This window comes from Haliotis rubra, unplaced genomic scaffold (genome assembly GCF_003918875.1).
Source record: "Haliotis rubra isolate DU_JTF1 unplaced genomic scaffold, ASM391887v1 Scf17, whole genome shotgun sequence".
Classification (NCBI taxonomy): Eukaryota; Metazoa; Mollusca; class Gastropoda; order Lepetellida; family Haliotidae; genus Haliotis; species Haliotis rubra.
The window spans coordinates 380,447-401,061 of NW_025765669.1; the positions used below are offsets into that span (position 1 = coordinate 380,447).

The window sequence follows — 20,615 nt, forward strand, 5'->3', positions numbered from 1 at the left end:
GGGTATCTTAATGGTATCATTTTTGGTGATTTTGTTTGTGTGAACTCCCGAACATGTGTTAACCATAATGGTCAAGTCTGAACTCCGTTTTGATTGTTGATTAGAGCGAATTAAAGTGTGTACTTTAAGAAACTGCAATCGGTGCGACATTTCTTTTGTGGTTCAGTATATTAATGTTCAAAATGTAACTAAATTTACGCCATAAATACCGTGAAAATAGGTATCGTGATACATATCGAATCGTGACATGGGTATCGTGATACGTATCGATGCATGAAACTTATGTATCGTGACATCCCAACTCATCAGTCCCCCTCCATCCCCTCCGTGCACTGCCTGGCTTAAACATTCAGCTCAAGTACAAGGATGTTGATGCATTTTGTTAGTTTAAAAAGCTACTTTAAATTTGATAGAAAACCTACTTTCAACAATAAATCTAGATTTGAATACATTAACATTATTGAAACACAGTTGAAGTTGCGTATACCTAAGCCAAATTTATACACATGTCATGAAGCTATGATTGCACCGATGTGTCACCTTGGTCATGAACAGATGAACAGATATCATCACTAAGGTGAAAATCGATGATGTACCATTAGTGGGCATGTTTACTCTGCCTTCTCACATGTTCCACCAGATCGCTATAAATGACCGTCGGGAAGGCGTCTCCGAGCTGTCATCATGGAGAACGTCCACGTACATGTCGTTGCAGCTCTGATCATTGCAGCTCTTGGCGCAGGGGGCGATTTAGTCAGATCAGATCATGTCAGCAGGCTGGACGCCCGACTCGAATCTCTGGAACGTCAGCTTTTGGCACTCAACTCAACACTCCAAAACAGTAAGTTACACATTTTTAAAAAAACAGAGACGCGTGGAGACCCGAGTACGAATAGGTCTGAAGTAAACCATGCTTGTCGTTTGATTAACGGGATTGGGTGGTGAGGCTCTTGACACATGTCATTGTATCCAAAGTGCGTACATCGATGTTAATGATGTTGATCACTTGATTATCAGGTCCAGACTCGATTATTTACTTACCGTTGCCATATAGCTGGGATATTGCTGAGGTAAACAACCAAGAAAAAAAGGTAATAGAAAAGCTGACTGATGTAAATGTAAGTGGTAGACAGTTAAAATTTAAATAACAAATGAATGTTTTATGTAAGTTGTAAGGAAACCACCTCGTTTTAAAAAGATACAATAACCATCCTTACATATTAATAAGTAAAGGCAACAAACCCTTTCCACAATCGTAAGAAGTGAGTGAGTGTAGTTTTACGACGCGTTTAGCAATATTTCAGCAACATAACGGCGGGGGGCACTAGAAATGTGCTTTACACACTGTACCCATGTGAGAAATCGAACCCGGGTTTTTGGCGTGACGAACAAACACCTCAACTACTATGCTATCCCACTGCCCCACAATCTTAAGAAACTTCAACTATTTAGGACTTTCTCACACACCAAGCTGTTGCAGTAACTGAGGTAACTGGAACGTGTTATTCATTAGCATGAGGTGCTAATACTATTTTGCGTGTTAATACAGTTTGAGAATATTAAGGTCATTGGCAAGTACTGAATAAATGTTTGATACTGTCAGTATATGTTTAAATCTCGTTTCGTGTTTAATGATCACGAAATACATTTACGAAAACAAAGTGAAAGGTTATAACGCCATCATATTTGAAAGATCTGAAGAGTACAGTTGTGCAAATGTTCCATATTCAGAGGATCGTGACACTAAATAGTGTTCAACGTATCTGCAAGCCGTATTGGCTTGTTTCTCTCCTTAATTTGAACGTTACAGAAATGGAGAGGTGTGGGGTGGGGTGTGAGGAGGTGTGGGGGTTGGGCTGGGGAGGGGGTGACAACCATTATTAGCATGAGTATATATTGAATTGAGTTTCCTTGAGGATAATATTTGGTTAATTTAGAGTACCCACTTTTGCATCCAATTAGCCCTTTGCCACCTTGTTGTGGGGAAGAATTGGTCTCCCAAAGTGCCATCTTTCTTAAACACAATGGTCAGTCAGGTTACCTATCACAGTGAAAGAAAGCGTATGATTAGAAACCTCAGCACAGTTAATTCCGTAAGGGATCGTTCATTTATTTTTTTTTGGGGGGGGAAGAAATAATGATTTCTATGGAGAACCATGTACAATGTGAATGACCCCCCCCTCCCTAAATCTATGTGCAAAATAAGTGACACACCACCCAACGCACACACACACAAACACAAACACACGCACACACACGCGCGCGCGCGCACACACACACACTCCTGCATTCCATATACAAAATCAATGATATCCCTTCCCATGACTTCTAAGCATAAATGAGGGTAAGCCCCCTTAAAATCCTCATCATTATTCACCTGGCACCATATCACTGTTGGTCCATGTGTGTAGGTGCTGGGTACTACTGAAGTCAATAGATGCATAACTGTATGTCCAATATTGCGAGCCTACTTCAACATCTACGTCTGGTTATCACCTACTTGAGTGGCAAATAAATAAACAAGAACCTATCTACGGACTGTGTTCAATATATCTATATAATCTATATACAAAATGTACCTACTTGAGTGGCAAATAAATAAACAAGAACCTCTCTACGGACTGTGTTCAAATTATCTATATAATCTAAATACAAAATGTACCTACTTGAGTGGCAAATAAATAAACAGTAAGATCTACTGGGACAGTGTTCAATATATTTATATATAATCTATATACAAAATGTACCTACTTGAGTGGCAAATAAATAAACAGTAAGATCTACTGGGACAGTGTTCAATATATTTATATATAATCTATATACAAAATGTACCTACTTGAGTGGCAAATAAATAAACAGTAAGATCTACTGGGACAGTGTTCAATATATTTATATATAATCTATATACAAAATGTACCTACTCAGTGGCAAATAAATAAACAGTAAGATCTACTGGGACAGTGTTCAATATATTTATATATAATCTATATACAAAATGTACCTACTTGAGTGGCAAATAAATAAACAGTAAGATCTACTGGGACAGTGTTCAATATATTTATATATAATCTATATACAAAATGTACCTACTTGAGTGGCAAATAAATAAACAGTAAGATCTACTGGGACAGTGTTCAATATATTTATATATAATCTATATACAAAATGTACCTACTTGAGTGGCAAATAAATAAACAGTAAGATCTACTGGGACAGTGTTCAATATATTTATATATAATCTATATACAAAATGTACCTACTTGAGTGGCAAATAAATAAACAGTAAGATCTACTGGGACAGTGTTCAATATATTTATATATAATCTATATACAAAATGTACCTACTTGAGTGGCAAATAAATAAACAGTAAGATCTACTGGGACAGTGTTCAATATATTTATATATAATCTATATACAAAATGTACCTACTTGAGTGGCAAATAAATAAACAGTAAGATCTACTGGGACAGTGTTCAATATATTTATATATAATCTATATACAAAATGTACCTACTTGAGTGGCAAATAAATAAACAGTAAGATCTACTGGGACAGTGTTCAATATATTTATATATAATCTATATACAAAATGTACCTACTTGAGTGGCAAATAAATAAACAGTAAGATCTACTGGGACAGTGTTCAATATATTTATATATAATCTATATACAAAATGTACCTACTTGAGTGGCAAATAAATAAACAGTAAGATCTACTGGGACAGTGTTCAATATATTTATATATAATCTATATACAAAATGTACCTACTTGAGTGGCAAATAAATAAACAGTAAGATCTACTGGGACAGTGTTCAATATATTTATATATAATCTATATACAAAATGTACCTACTTGAGTGGCAAATAAATAAACAGTAAGATCTACTGGGACAGTGTTCAATATATTTATATATAATCTATATACAAAATGTACCTACTTGAGTGGCAAATAAATAAACAGTAAGATCTACTGGGACAGTGTTCAATATATTTATATATAATCTATATACAAAATGTACCTACTTGAGTGGCAAATAAATAAACAGTAAGATCTACTGGGACAGTGTTCAATATATTTATATATAATCTATATACAAAATGTACCTACTTGAGTGGCAAATAAATAAACAGTAAGATCTACTGGGACAGTGTTCAATATATTTATATATAATCTATATACAAAATGTACCTACTTGAGTGGCAAATAAATAAACAGTAAGATCTACTGGGACAGTGTTCAATATATTTATATATAATCTATATACAAAATGTACCTACTTGAGTGGCAAATAAATAAACAGTAAGATCTACTGGGACAGTGTTCAATATATTTATATATAATCTATATACAAAATGTACCTACTTGAGTGGCAAATAAATAAACAGTAAGATCTACTGGGACAGTGTTCAATATATTTATATATAATCTATATGTCAATAACTACTTATTTCAGGAATTTCCAGGACGGCTGTGGCATTCGAGGTAACCTGCAACAGGTCACCTTTTACCCTCTACACCAATGAAATCTACAAGTGCGACTCAGTAACCCTAAACATTGGCGGGGGCTACCACGCAGCTACTGGTATATTTGAGGCTCCAGTGTCCGGCACCTATCTGTTCTGGGCTAGCATTCTACCGTATAACGGACATTCCGTGTACGCGATTCTGTACAAAGAAGGAAGAAGTCTGGGTCTCGCTCACGCCTCTGTAGGGTCTGCTGCGAGTTTGTCATACATTGTTAGGCTCACGCGAGGACAGAAAGCGTGGTTTCAAAACCTCAAACAAACATCCATCTGGGGGTTTAAACACTCGACTTACGGAGGAACCTTGATTCATCAGCTGTAACATGGTTTCCATGGTTACTTGACTCATCAGCTGTAACCATGTGACATCTTCCTGTCCGGATTAAATATGAATAAAGAAACAGTCTATATTCTGGCATTACGGTTGTTTTTTACATTCATTAAAGGTGGAAGTTTCCCATATAGTGCCTTGTACAATAAAACCTTAGTGCTACGTCTGTCGTAAGTCTATGTTACGGTATGGGAGACACGACAGTTTCAACCTCTTATCCAAATTCATTGCACGGAGGCCCGTGAAGATTCGGGTTAGAATTGGTCTTCAGCAACCCATTCTTGTCGTAAGCGGCGACTAACAAGACCGGGTGGTCAGTCTCACTGACTTTCAAGTTGACACATGTCATCGTATCCCAACTGCGTAGATCGATGCTCATGCTGTTGATCACTTGACTCTATTATTTACAGACCACCGTTATATAGCTGGAATACTGAAGAGTGCGGCGTCAAACAACAAACCAAATCATTCTACGGTTGCTTGTCACCATGGAAACGTATTAGTAACGCCACCAAGTAAGATGTGAGGTGTAAAGTTTATGCACAGGATGTTTTGTTGCAGGAAACACATTAACTGTATTCTTCGTTTATTGTTTAAAGCCGCGCGTCTAATTATAGTTCCCCACGTCTTCGCCCTTTTTGTGGGGAGGTGGGGTAGCCTAGTGGATAAAGCGTTCGCTCGTCACGCTGAAGACCCGGGTTCGATTCCCCACAAGGGTTCAATGTGTGAAGTCCATTTCTGCTGTCCCCGCCGTGATAATGCTGGAATATTGCTAAAAGCGGCGTAAAGCCAAACTTACTCACTTCGCCCTTTTTGTGTGAAGACTGGTACCTTATAGACAAGGAGACTGTATATACACCATGATTCATGTCGCACAGTTTGCCGGCATACATCTGAGTGGCATTTAGAAGCTGGTATGTTGAACCGGATTTTTATGGATAGACAACTCCTTATTGTTATGGGTGCGACGTTTCGGTGTAGATACTAACACCGTTATCAAGCAAGTGATAACCCTTGTCGATCTGGCTTCATGGCCATTATCTATCATCACAACAACCAGTAATGTCATCACACTGTACTGTTGTATAAACTCCAGTATCTATCATCACAACAACCAGTAATGTCATCACACTGTACTGTTGTATAAACTCCAGTATCTATCATCACAACAACCAGTAATGTCATCACACTGTACTGTTGTATAAACTCCAGTATCTATCATCACAACAACCAGTAATGTCATCACACTGTACTGTTGTATAAACTCCAGTATCTATCATCACAACAACCAGTAATGTCATCACACTGTACTGTTGTATAAACTCCAGTATCTATCATCACAACAACCAGTAATGTCATCACACTGTACTGTTGTATAAACTCCAGTATCTATCATCACAACAACCAGTAATGTCATCACACTGTACTGTTGTATAAACTCCAGTATCTATCATCACAACAACCAGTAATGTCATCACACTGTACTGTTGTATAAACTCCAGTATCTATCATCACAACAACCAGTAATGTCATCACACTGTACTGTTGTATAAACTCCAGTATCTATCATCACAACAACCAGTAATGTCATCACACTGTACTGTTGTATAAACTCCAGTATCTATCATCACAACAACCAGTAATGTCATCACACTGTACTGTTGTATAAACTCCAGTATCTATCATCACAACAACCAGTAATGTCATCACACTGTACTGTTGTATAAACTCCAGTATCTATCATCACAACAACCAGTAATGTCATCACACTGTACTGTTGTATAAACTCCAGTATCTATCATCACAACAACCAGTAATGTCATCACACTGTACTGTTGTATAAACTCCATTATCCTTCATGTATATATGTATTCTCTTTATCCATAACGTTGTGTAGAGCTTGCTTGTTACTTCTGTTGCTTGTTGGGACGGTGGGGTGCGAAATACCATCATGTCTGAAAGCACACGTAAAATCTCCAACTCATCGCGCTCATGCTGTTGTTTTGCGAGGACTACAAATAACGCATGCAGGCTAGCGTGCAATGACGTCGCGTTTGACGTTGCTCCCCGGAAGTGGTCATGAACAAAGGGGGGATAACTCCAAACATAATACGATCCGATTTTTAAAGTGGACTTCATGTTAATGCACTGCATTCAAAACACGATATCTCACTTGAGTAAAAGTACACTTCAGGCCTAAACATATTTCAGTCTATCTCAGTGACGCTGTTTTACTGTAGGCCGTGAAGTTTGCGAAAGAAACTATTGTTCACGTGCAGGTGATCCAATCGGCCCTGCACGTGCACCGCACGAGGTGATCGCCTGTTGCGCGTTACAGGTAGTTTCTTCAGTTGAGTTTAATGTTCAGCTGAACACACGTGGATTAACTTGGAGAAGGATGTCATCTGTTTTTATTTGGATATTTGCATATCGGGACTGTGGATTTATGAAATATTATGAATGCAAACTGTGAAGAAGTTTCATATGAATGATGTGTTTATGGGTGATCATCATGAGGCGATTGATCCCAGATGTGGTTTCGTTTCCAATGCATATACCGTGTCAAGTATTCCTTGGTTTAAAACGCACATGTAAGTATATTTCAGATTCATATAAAAATTAGTTAAATATGTGTGTTTGGACATATATAGATACCCTGTGTAAATGATTATCGATTTTCTTCATTTCAGTATATATCCGAGTGTTATCCACATTGATTGCACAATTCCTGTCAGGATTAGTCTCATAACATACAACCCGTGCAGATCCGGGTTAGAACTGGTTTTCAGCAACCTGATTGTCGTAAGAGGCGACTAACGGGATCGGGTGGTCAGGCTCGCTGACTTGGTTGACACATGTCATCGTATCCCAATAACGTTGATCGATGGTCATGCTGTTGATCCCTGGATTGTCTGGTCCAGACTCTATTATTTACAGACCGCCGCCATATAGATGTAGATGGAATATTGCTGAGTGCGGCGTTAGGGGTTAGTTAGAAATTAATACCAATTCAAACAGAATTCTTCTCCACCCTAAACTTGGATGTGTTATACTATAATTTTATTTGTTTCAAATTAAATAAATATTAAATATGAACATTGTGAAAATCATAATTTAAGAGATAACCACACGTCACCCATTTAAGATACTACAACTGCTCTTAACACTATACCATGATTTGTTACTACAAACCGTCATTGCGATTAACGGGATCGGGGTGGTCAGACTCACTGACTTGGTTGACACATGTCATTGGTTCCCAATTGCGCAGATCGATGCTCATGCTGTTGATCACTGAATTGTCTGGTCCAGACTCGATTATTTACACACCGCCGCCATAGAGATGGAATATTGCTGAGTACGGCGTAAAACTAAACTCACTCACTCACTCATTCTCTTCCCATAGAGGTTACTCAAGTCATATCTTCCCACGTAACCGTTTTCTGTTTCCGAGTCATACAGATTTACGGAAACTGTCGATGTTTACCGAAGAGAGGTCAGGCATTCTCTTTCCACAGAGGTTACTCAAGTCATATCTTCCTACGTAACCTGTTTTAATACGGCTCTTTCAGGGTGGGAGTGTTCAGGATTCGTGATTGGTTGCAATCAGATTTGGTTGTGCAATCAAAAGTGATTGAAACGTTGTTTCAAAAGTGATCATTTGCAAAGCCTCGATAATTTCCGTATGCTTCGGGAAAACTAAAACCTCTTCCCTTGCGTGATGCGCAAACGTTTCTTCTAGACAGAACTCATGTAATGGCTGATCAATGGCGTCTCCATCGCCCTCGTTGACAACGGACAATCTAGCCATTAAATGTCTTGTGTGTCACATCAAAATAAGTCATCGGCAGAGGATAAATGTGGCCCCACTTTCTATTGCTAGTTTCTGATTTTAGTTTCAAATCGTTATTATTGGTATGTATTACAAGGGTGTATGCACATTAAATGAAACACCGAGAACAAGTAGGGTTGGTCTAAGTTAACGCTCATCACGTACCGCACGTGCATGCATTTGTTTCAGTGTTCCAACTACTGCGCTTACCCCCTTGTAATGCAAACCAATAATAGCGATTTGAATCTATTCGTTTGTTAAACAACTTTTATCCTAAGATGAATAAAATTCTGAGATTCAAATTTATCCTACAGATGTCATAAAATTCCCTGAGATATGAAAAGTTCAATGTGGCAAGAGAATGATGTTCAATTGGCAAGGTAAAATTAAGAGGATTCGCAATCTTTATTACACTTTATTTGATTTACTTTCTTAGCTTGTTTAAGTGAAATTCATCGGTACTGCAAACGGCACTGCAAACAGACTATAAATGAGGTCTTGTACAGGGTGAAATATTTTGTCTTTCCGAAATTCTATTCCAGCCTACTACTATCTCGCAAGGTGTAGTCTGAAAAGTGTATTCGCAACAGCTTATTCACTCCGGTAATTCAGTGATTCATAAACATATGCTTATTATATACATGTATAGTCTGAACTGTATTTATTATTTTTAAGGCACGAGGGGTGGTGGGGTAGCATCGTGGTTAAAGCGTTCGCTCGTTTCGATCCCCCACATGGGTACAATGTCTGAAGCCCATTTCTGGTGTCCCCCGCCGTGTTACCGCTGTTATATTGCTAAAAGCGGCGTAAAACTAAACTCACTCATTCAATCAATTATGGCACGACAAGACAACGTGGGCTTTCTATATACCCCCCAAAACAAAACTAAGTTACGTAAAAAGGTTATGAAAACACAGACGCAATGCGAAGCGTAGTCGTGTTGCCATCTGGTATTAAGCATTTGAATATGATTGCCATCATCGAAACCACCAACGATAAATATCATAACACCTCGATAATGGACTGTCGTGTTACTGGCTGCATCCTGGCAACACTACACTATCAGTCATTATCTGTCCACACCTCAACAACAAGTATGGTACACCTGATATTGTGAGATGAATATCACCAACACTGCATGTACATATCCACACCAGTACAACACGCATGTCCCTCATCTGTTACTGAGCGGAGCATATTGTGATGGTGACGATCACAGAGGTTCGAATCACTGGACAATATTTTTTTACCGCGTTTCCCACGCAATAATCGCACACGTGGAAATTGACCAATGATAGCCGTTTTCCGTTTCCGTGTCATACAGAGATTTACGGAAGCTGTCGATGTTTACCGAAGAGAGGCCAGACGTTTGTTCAAAGCAGAGGGCAGTGCTAATGTGAGGGTCAGTGGTAAAATATGAAATGCAGTTAGACAAATTGAATATAATAGGCTAAAGAAGGAAGCTCAACACAACCTTTGTGAATAACATAAGGTTTGATTGAACTGCTCGTTAATATAGCCGGGCTGTCCGGTTTTCGATCAGTTTTTTTCATTTTTAGTTTTGGGAGTGTCGCCTCTTGTCACGGCCTTGTGTATTTTATGTAATGCGTGTAACGGTAGAATTTTCTAAAATCTTTATTTCTTCACCGATTTCGTTCAAATTTGAAATATATGTTAATCATATCATATAAATCATATGAACATATGTTAATCACAAGACATAATATATAAAAACAACATATGATTACAACGACACCTGAAAACGTACATCTGCTGGATGAACCAATCTTCCTGACCACCCCATGCATATGGTTGCCACTGGCAACACCGACAACTAGCATAATAAAATTTGAAAAAACCGTTCTTCTGTTGTCGTTATGACGGAAATTTATTTAGGAACACATCTCCCGAACGCATCCCCACGTCTCACAGAAAGGAAATCCACGTGGAGTTTTTTGTAAGCATGAAAATTGCTTTTATTCACGTTTTTTGCATGCTTCGGTGGAAACATACCCGTATGAAAGTACAGTATAAAAATTATGCTCGACTGTTCGAATTCATCACTTCAATACGTAGGACACAAAGAACATGCCTCGACTCACGGCAGAACAGAGAGAACGAGCTATTGGGATGTTGCAGCTGGGTGCTTCTCACAGTCACGTTGCAAGAATCATGGGTTGCAGCAAGAAAACCATCACCAGACTGATGACACGCTTCAGAACAACAGGTCGGACTGCAGACAGGCCTAGGGACAGGAGACCACCCGTAACCACCCCTCAGGAAGACCGCCATTTACGGGTGCTTCACTTTGCGCAACAGATTCCTGACTGTGACGTCATCAGCAACAACCAGCCTTACCCATCCAGTCAGTAGAAGGACCATATCCAGACGACTCCGCCGATTCGGTATCAGAGCCTACAGACCATTCCGGGCGTGACGTTAACGCGTGAACATCGACGTCGTCGCTTGGCTTGGGCACGTAGAGTTCGGCAGTGGCAGCCGCGGAACTGGCGCCGGGTACTCTTCAGTGACGAGAGCCGCTTCCAGTTGAACAAAGCTGATGGTCGGGTACGAGTCTACAGACGTCGGAACGAACGCACAGCACGTTGTTGCTTTGGCTCAAGCTCTACAGGAAGAATGGCGTCGCATCCCAGATCACGTGATCAGACGTCTTGTGCACTCTGCACGACGTCGTGTGGCAGCATGTATCGCTGCAAGAGGTGGACACACTCGCTACTGAGGAGTTGGACACTCAAAGACACTCTGTCAGTACTGATGTGCATGTGTTGTCATGATCGAAACCCGGACATTTGAACCTCCTGTGAAAAACGTCACAAAAACTCTACTTACAGCAAATTGTTTCAATTGTTCTGTAATGACAGTCTGCATAATATGTTCAACAATTATATAAAACATTTCAACATTGAATTGCACGTGTTTGTATCATTTTATGATAAAAAAATGATCGGGGACGTTTCTTTTGCCCCTCAGTTTAGATTACTTTGGATATGTATTAAGCCAAGGATACTGCAAGACCTCGGTATAGCTGTCATGAAAATATGGTGCAATTATTCGGCATGTAATGTTTACATATGAACCTGCGGATTTTCACGAGTGTGAGTTGTTTTACGCCGCCTTTAGCAATATTCCAGCAAAATTCCAGCAATATCACACCAGAAATGGGCTTCACACATTGTACCTATGTGGGGAATCGAACCCGGGTCTTCGGCGTAACGAGGGAACGCTTTAGCCACCATGCTAACCCGAACTCTCCAGGGGTTTTCTCGGGGTCAAATGATATGCCCACGATGCGTGTATTAACCTATCGACTGTAAAGATACATATACAGTGATTGGCGTGTCAGTTTCAACGTCTATATAATATACGGCTGGGTACAGTTGATGGGGTAGCAAAGTGGTTAAAGCGTTCGCTCGGCACGTGTTCGATCTCCCACGTGGCTAAAATATGTGACAATTGTCGTGATATTGCTGGAATAATACGTATTTTTCTGTCTTGGTACACGACGAAACCCTTGAATAAACGCTTACTACTTGTTAAACGTCACTCCTCATCCGGGGCGGTGGGGTAGCCTAATGGTTAAAGCGTTGGCTCGTCACGCCGAAGACCCGGGTTCGAATCCCCGCATGGGCACAATGTGTGAAGCCCATTTCTGGTGTCCCCCGCCGTGATGTTGCTGGAATATTGCTAAAAGCGGAGTAAAACCAAACTCAGTCAGTCACTCCTCATCCCATTTTTTGTCAGTCATTATTTATTATCATAGGATATCTATATAGCACATATCCACGCAACTAGTACATGCTCAAGGCGCCGGTATTTTCTCTCTCGATCATTGGATGTCAATCTCAACGGCAACATCCAATCAGTCAAATATCACAAAAAATGTAGGTATAGTATGTTATGGTTGTAAAATGCGCTAATCTGAGAAGAAAGCGAGAACTGTTTAGTGGGCAGTTACTAAAATAGCTGCCATGCGTTCACGAGAAGCATCCTTTGGAACCTTGTCCGAAATATTTGACGTCAAGACATTTCGTAACAATATGACCGGAATATTTGCATCGCGATATTTGTTGTATCGTGACCCTGTTGTGTCGCGACCACGCTGCCGACCGTCGCTGTCGGAGCATGTACATCCTATAATATATCTAGTCACCAAGCCTGAAAACCAATGTATTAAGTCGCGAGCGGTGGGATAGCCTAGTGGAAAACGCGTTCGCTCGTCGCGCCGAAGACCCGGGTTTGATTCTCCACATGGGTACAGTGTGTGAAGCCCACTTCTGGTTTCCCCCGCCGTGATATTTCTGGAATATTGCTAAAACGGCGTAAAACTACACTCACTCACTCATTAAATCGCCTGCCAAAACATGCATCCTGGTAGGTTGTTATAACCCTTTATCCCAATAGGTACAGAACGTCTAGAAAATCACTGGGCAGTCTAGCCAAGTCCATGGAGATTCTTGTTTAGTGACAAATATTTATTCAAGAAAAGGAGATTTTATGAATCAAATTTTATTTAGGTTTGAGTCATCATGCTACACTCTGTGCTCATGGATCAAAGCTCCGCCATATGTTGAGTGTCGATTCGTTTCGACTTCGGAAGCGTATCTGAAACTTTGAAACCAAACCTTTTCGCCTTCCTTCACCTCTGTTGCATACGTAAGACTGGTAGTCTCGAAGCCAGACGCAACCGCTATCTCTGCCCCCTCCTTGTACAGAGCCACGTGAATGTGTGCCTTTGGGTCAATGCTAGCCCAGAACAGGTACGTCCCGGACACGGGAGCTTCAAATACACCCGTTGCTGCGTGGTACCCTCCGCCATTGTTCAGAGTAACTTTGTTAAACTTGAAGATTTGACTTGCTTGGACGACATGCCCTGCCTTTTCACATGATACTTCAAACGCCACGTTGGATGTATTGCCTGTAATGTCAATGGTTAAAAGTTAAATTGTTACAGATTAGAATAATATACTGAAAGGCAAAGGAAACGTTGGAAGTGACATTTAGGTATTTATGGAGTATTTGAACCTATCCTTTCTAGAATACACACCGGAAGTTTGAGGAAAACATGAATCGTGGTCGTATAGCCTGTATTGCCCAATAAAGTATTGTTTTAGGTTACTGGTTAAGGCGTTCGCTCGTCACGCAGAAGATCCGGGTCCCCCCCACATGGGTACAATTTGTGAATGCCATTTCTGGTGTCCCCCGCCGTGATGTTGCTGGAATATTGCTGAAAGTGGCTTAAAACCATGTTCAATCACTCACTCACTCACTTGCCCAACCCAGTGTAGGCTCAGGGAGTGTTGCCTCCTCGATCCCAACAAGGAAGTTTTTGAGAATATGGATGCTCCCCAACACTGCCACCTTTCTGACAACAAGCACGTGGGCTCCTAATGCCAGGCAATAGATTGCATGGAACAAACTTAAGGCACCAAGTAAAATGAGGGGTCGCACAACTTGGTACTTGGGATGCAAGCGTGACATTTCACTAGCGAAGTCAACATATTCTCCATGTCTTTCCTAAATCTTGTCAAGCACGTTAGTGTTAAAAGGGGCGGAAATCCAAAAATACCCATGATTCCATTGGGGTTATTTCAATTAAAAATATGTCAAGCCTATTCCAAACAATTATATAAATGTCAGGACCTCATAACGGAAGGACTTCCGCCCCTATCTCCCCTTAAATGTCATTCTAGTCAAATCATATCACCTGAATATGTATTCCTCAGGTGATAAGGATGAATTTTAACACTTTATCTGAACATACTAAAGATATATCCAACTTCTAAAAATGCCCTCAGAGAAATGTTTCCTCATCGTTAAAATTTAGGGGGGATACGGGCGGAAGTCTTACCCTCATGACCAGAAACATGGCGAAGACGATCTTAACAGGAACGAACCACGCTGTCTTGTCGCTTTAAGGTACTTAAGGTTTGTGACAACGCTGCGTATCCACTGACAACTGACTGACTGACTGAGTTTGGTTTTACGCCGCTTTTAGCAATATTCCAGCAACATCACGGCGGGGGACACCAGAAATGGGCTTCACACATTGTACCCATGTGGGGATTCGAACCCGGGTCTTCGGCGTGACGAGCCAACGCTTTAACCATTAGGCTACCCCACTTCCCCTTCCACTGACAAGGTGCTGCACAGTCTCATTATATCATTTCATAATCTACATTTCATATTTGATTTGATGGAAAATCACAGATTGACGGTTATGCATGGGAAGTGACTGATCTTGAGCAGCAAACAGAAAGCCTTTTGTGTCACTTTTCAGGCGAGCCGACTTCATCCAAGGACTCATTATCAGTAGGGTTGCTTTTCTACACAAACTGCACATAAACTCATACAGCAGTCGTTCAGTCTTCCCTTGACAAACTCTGCTGATTTGCTATGGCACTTGGCTCACAAGCAAACTGTAGCGAAAATAGGGCTGCGCAATAGAGAGAAAAATGGCCGGTCTTTCTATATGCAAGCGAAGCGAGCAAAGGTTGGCAACGTGCTTCCATCGCTTCGGTTCGAAAATAATTTTAATATCAAAATAAAATATCGCCACCATCAAAGGTAAACACTTATTTCCTCACAGGGTTGTGGTTTCTGATTTCTATGCTCATATTTTATTATTTCTCACGAAAAATATATTTAATTGAACATTTTAAGCGCCACTTCGCCCCATTTTGCGCTACAGTTTGCCTGTGGTACGACCGATTTTGTGTGAGAACAGAACCCCGATCCACAGGCAAACTGTAGCGCAAAAGGGGTGAAGTGGCGCTTAAAATGTTCAATGGGCTGCGCAAGAGAGAGGAAAATGGCCGGTCTTTCTATATGTGAGTGAAGCAAGCAAAGGTTCGCAACGTGCTTCCCCCGCTTCGGTTCGAAAAATATTTGTGATATCAAAATAAAATATCGCCACCATCAAAGTTAGACACCCATTTCCTGACAGGATTGTGCTCTCAGATTTCCAAAATCATAATTAGTAATTACTCACGTACAATATATACTACTCAGAACAAGTTACGGGTCATGCAATGTCATCATGTAATGTAATTGATGAGACTGGTTGCATTATGCATGAATAAAACTTTACATTCATATGGTAGGGTGTTAACAAATGAACAAATTGAAACATCGAGTGCTTCACAGAAGGCGCCACCACTGTGCTTGTAGAAGATGATGTTTCATCATGAACAACATGTGCACGTGTTCTTCGTGGGATTAGTGCTGAGCATGCTTATTTTCCCTATAAAACCTATAATTGTCGCATTGTTATTGTCAAATAGCAAGACGTGAACTGAGCATGACAGACAGAGGAAGAGCTCTTGCTTGGCATCAAGATGGCGAACCTCAACGCAGTGTGGCTCAGAGACTAAATGTGAGTCAGAGTGTCATTGGAAGGTTATGACACCGGTTTCCTGTCACTGGAATGGTGAATAATCTACCACGTTCTCGCGGGCCTCCAATAACAACTCCTAGAGAAGACCGATACCTGACAAATATGGCCCTCCCACAACGCAGAGTAACTGCCAGACAATTCCGTGACAAACTGAGAACTGTCACAAGTACCCTGGTATCTGATCAGATTGCCAGGAACCGACTGACGAGGAACAATCTTCGGGCACGGCGACCAGCAGTACGACCACCGCTCCTTCAGCGACACATGACGGCAAGACATGACTGGTGTAGACGCCATGTTCGTTTGCAACGTGCTCAGTGGGCATCAGTTCTTTTCTCCGACGAGTCTAGGTTTACTCTACAGTTTAATGATGGTAGAACTCGTGTGTATCGGCGTCCAGGAGGGAGGTTTGCTGACGTTAACGTCAACCAACGCCTGCCATATGGAGGCGGGGTGTCACGGTTTAGGGTGAGTTTTCCTTTCATCAAAGACACCTCTCTATGTCATTAATGGTAACCTGACCGGAAATCGCTATCTACGGGAGATTATCAGACCCCTTGTTTTGCCATGTTTACAACGTATCGGGGTCGGATCCATATTCCAAGATGACAATGCCCGACCACACCGTGCCCGTGTTGTGACGGACTTCCTTAAACAGGGGGCGGTGGGGTACCCTAATGGTTAAAGCGTTGGCTCGTCACGCCGAAGACCCGGGTTCGAATCCCCACATGGGTACAATATGTGAAGCCCATTTCTGGTGTCCCCTGCCGTGATGTTGCTGGAATATTGCTAAAAGCGGCGTAACTAAACTCACAGTCAGTCAGTCAGTCAGTCAGTCCTTAAACAGAACAATGTTCAGCACATGGAATGCCAGGCATATTCAGCAGATTTAGCCCCTATGGAACATGCTTGGGACGAGTTAGGATGTCGGCTTCGTAACAACCTCGCCCCTCTAAACAACCGTGCAGAACTGGCCCAGTATCTCATGCAGAATGGCAGGCAATACCCCAAGCCTTCTTCCAACGTCTGGTGAACAGTATGAGACAGAGGTGTACTGCTTGTCTTACTGTTCGAGGTGGTTACATCAGTTATTAGTCCAATGTTTGCGTTTGAATTTTCACTTCTGACAGTAGGTCACTTTGACATTCCTGCTGTTTTTGTCTCCCGTTAAGGTTATCATGAAATATTGGCGCGAGTTGTCATATGATCGCCACATTCCACTGTTATATATATTTGTAGTTATGGCTATGTTTTGACCCTTAACTTGTTTTGAGTAGTATATTTAATTCAACATTTTAAGCTCGTCTCGTGGCATGTCAAATCGTTCTTCGCGTCCATTACCCCTGCTGGCTTCCGGTTAAACGGAGTGAAGGAACAAGAATAAACAGAAATTAGGAAAGAAATATCATATTGCCTAATTTCACCATTACACTGTTGGAGATCACTTTTCTTACCTGCCGGCATTATTGTTAGAATATTCGTAACATTTTTTCAAAAACAACAACAACAAAACTCCGGGAGTAGTGGGTGAATGAAGCAGGGGAGGTAACTCTGCTAAGTATTCTATGGACATGTGATTCAACAAGCATATTTAGATTTATCTCCCCTGTTCCTTCACTCCGTTGAACCGGAAGCTGACAGGGGTAATGGAGGCGATTTGATATACCACGAGTGGCGCTTAAACTGTTGAATTAAATTTCGTGAGTAATAATTAAATATAAGCTTGGAAATCAGAGAGCACAACCCTGTGAGGAAATAAGTGTCTACCTTTGATGGCGGCAATATTTTATTTTGATATTAAAAATATTTTTCGAACCGAAGCGAGAGAAGCACGTTGCCAGCCTTTGCCCGCTTCGCTTGCATATAGAAAGACTGGCATGGCCGCTACATTGGCGCCCAACGTGGGGCTGAGCACGTTCATATCATATTTGAGCAAAATAAGTCTCAGCGCCCAACTATGCGGCTCGGGACGTGCCTCCTGTTGACGGGGAAGTATGTAGCAGGGCGTGGAGTCATCCTACAGATGACAGCCTTACCTTGTCAGCTTGCTGACGGGGTTAACCTCTTTGGCGGGGTTACCCTCTGTGGACAAGGCGTCGGACTTCGGATCAGAAGGTCCGTGGTTCGAATCCCAGCATGGAACTCGGAAATTTTATGGCCGCGACATTTGTCTTCCAAGTCAACTAGAGTTACATGCCCTTGAAAATAGTTCGGCAACTAGACTAATTCTTTCTCTCTGAGCATTTGCGCTCAGACAGAGCCACGTTCAATAAAATGGCTACGAGAGGGGTACGAGTCTTCTTTCAGGTTACGGAAAAGGACGAGTAGTTAAGAATGCAGTTTGCCTGTGCTTGGCTGAGACCCATTTCTGTACCGTCCAGCAGTAAAGAACCATCGCCAAAATTGACAGTTATATTGTATCTTACATTTTGGCTCATTTACGAAAAATATGTAATGCCTTGCATTCATCAAATTTGATTGTGTTTTCTCCCAAAAATGTAATAACTATGTATATCATCAACTATTGTTGGCGAACTGTCAACAAACGAGAAAGTTGTACCGTTAACCAGTCCCGTGTTTAGTTCGCGCAGTGAACCTACCCGATCTAATGTGATATGTGAAGCCAGATTGCAAAGCAACATATTCCAGACTATGCAATATCCTTCTAGCACCTCCAATGCCCTTTTCTGTCAAAACACGGAGATCGTCCGATTCCAGATCTCTGGACAAATAAAAACATACTCGTACACGCTGCGTAAGGATTTTTCAAATAAATGTCTGAGATTAACTTACTGTACTGCCTGATCTCCTGGACAATGGACCTTGTTTCCATGGCAGTGGTGTTGATTGTCCGCATCTGACGTATAGTGGATGTACTCGCAGACTTCAACGCCTTTACTTTGGACTTAAGGGTCTCCACTTTGGACTTGAGGGTCTCAACTTCAGAAGCTTTTGCCAGGCTAGCAAACATCTGTTCCAGCAGTAAGACATGGGTGTGGACGCTCTCCAAGTCCAAAGTCCCATCCGGTTTCTTCATTGGTGCAATCAGAGCTGAGGCAGAGGCCATCAGCGCTACGGCAACACACAGCAGAACGTCCATGGTGCCGACAGTGTAAACGGCGGGGTGACGCAGCTTCATATAAGTTCTGAATAATGCAACAGGTGTAACGTGGTCGATGTCACATCAGTTACAGCACCCTGTAACACGGAATGTAACTGATACCGCAGACAGGTAGCCTTGTTTAGCAGTTGCGTGAACGAGATATTGATGAGTGGGGGTGGGATGGTTATTGTGAAGTGTCTATATTAAACTTCTCTGTGGTTCAGCGCAGAATGTGAGCGTAAATGAGTGTCCATGACAGTTTTAAAACTAAAAAATAATATCCTAGTCCATAATATCAAACCTCTAATATGAACCTCACTAACAGCATTAATATGCAAAACAACAACATTTTGTTTAAAATGCTCCGGTAAAGTCTTGCTTGTGTCTTCTAAAGTATATTTTCTCATCTGAATTGGGCCAAGCACTACCCTGGGTGTCTGGTTTTGTCTGAAACAAGGATTCGAAAATAAAATGTTAATTACAATAACAATTCGGTAAAAACAACATCGATCTACCCAATAAGGATACGACTGATCTATGAAATAGGGACACGACAAAGATAGTGAACCAGACTGACCAAAGCATGGGTAGATCAAGATGAATTAATCTGGAACTTCGCGGAGATTACCCGCTCTTAGCAAACTTCAAGATCGGAAATCCCACATTTAACGATTCTTTGGAATCGGCCCAGGGTTCCGCATGACAAGCAACATCTAAACAAACTCTATGTATACACATGACCATTAATTAAGCACCATCCACTCTTTCTATACTAGCCACATAAAGAAACTGTGCATTGTCAAAATATTTTTCCCAGTTGATAAGTTCGATAACAATGTCAAAGGTACATATAAACTTTAATGGAGGGACCATGAGACCATAACAAGTCGGGAGAATTTCAATTGAAAAGTCAATCACAATGACGTCACGAGTCCACAAGCGGGACAGGGGTCAAACGACCATGTCACAAGCTCAAAAACGGGTATGTCCACCATCGGCATTGAGAACAGCAGTGCATAGACGACGCATAGAGCCTATCAAACGTCCAAGGAAGGCTTGTGGGATATCACGCCAGATTCTCTCAAGTTCTGTTGCAAGGTCAAGGACGTTATCTGGCGGATGAGGAAGACGGCGTAGACGTCGATCCATCTCGTCCCAAACATGCTCTATCGGGGAGAGATCCGGTGAATTTGCAGGCCAAGTCAGTAAGTCAACGTTGTGGTGTTGCAAGAAATCCATAGCAACCCTTGCCGTATGAGGGCTGGCATTGTCCTGTTGGAATGTTAACCCAGGGCCATGACGTTGCAGAAAAGGAATTGCCACAGGTCGAAGAATCTGATCCCTGTAGCCCACACCAGTTAAGTTGCCCTGAACAATCACCAAAGGAGTTCTTTGGCGTGCTGTTATTC

The 20,615-nt window shown here is 41.4% G+C and overlaps 2 protein-coding genes across 2 annotated transcripts; one reads left to right on the forward strand and one right to left on the reverse strand.

Annotated features, from left to right (window-relative positions):
* Window positions 1-628: 628 nt before the first annotated feature.
* LOC124272449 (multimerin-2-like) lies at window positions 629-4,936 on the forward strand. The gene is made up of 2 exons (XM_046707621.1): window positions 629-841; window positions 4,457-4,936. The coding sequence occupies exons 1-2, from the start codon at window positions 685-687 to the stop codon at window positions 4,846-4,848; spliced, it is 549 nt and encodes a 182-aa protein (XP_046563577.1). The 5' UTR covers window positions 629-684; the 3' UTR covers window positions 4,849-4,936.
* An 8,225-nt stretch (window positions 4,937-13,161) lies between these two features.
* Window positions 13,162-19,229, reverse strand: LOC124272448 (multimerin-2-like). The gene is made up of 2 exons (XM_046707620.1): window positions 18,897-19,229; window positions 13,162-13,625 (listed from the first exon to the last, which is right to left on the reverse strand). The coding sequence occupies exons 1-2, from the start codon at window positions 19,201-19,203 to the stop codon at window positions 13,240-13,242; spliced, it is 693 nt and encodes a 230-aa protein (XP_046563576.1). The 5' UTR covers window positions 19,204-19,229; the 3' UTR covers window positions 13,162-13,239.
* Window positions 19,230-20,615: the final 1,386 nt, after the last annotated feature.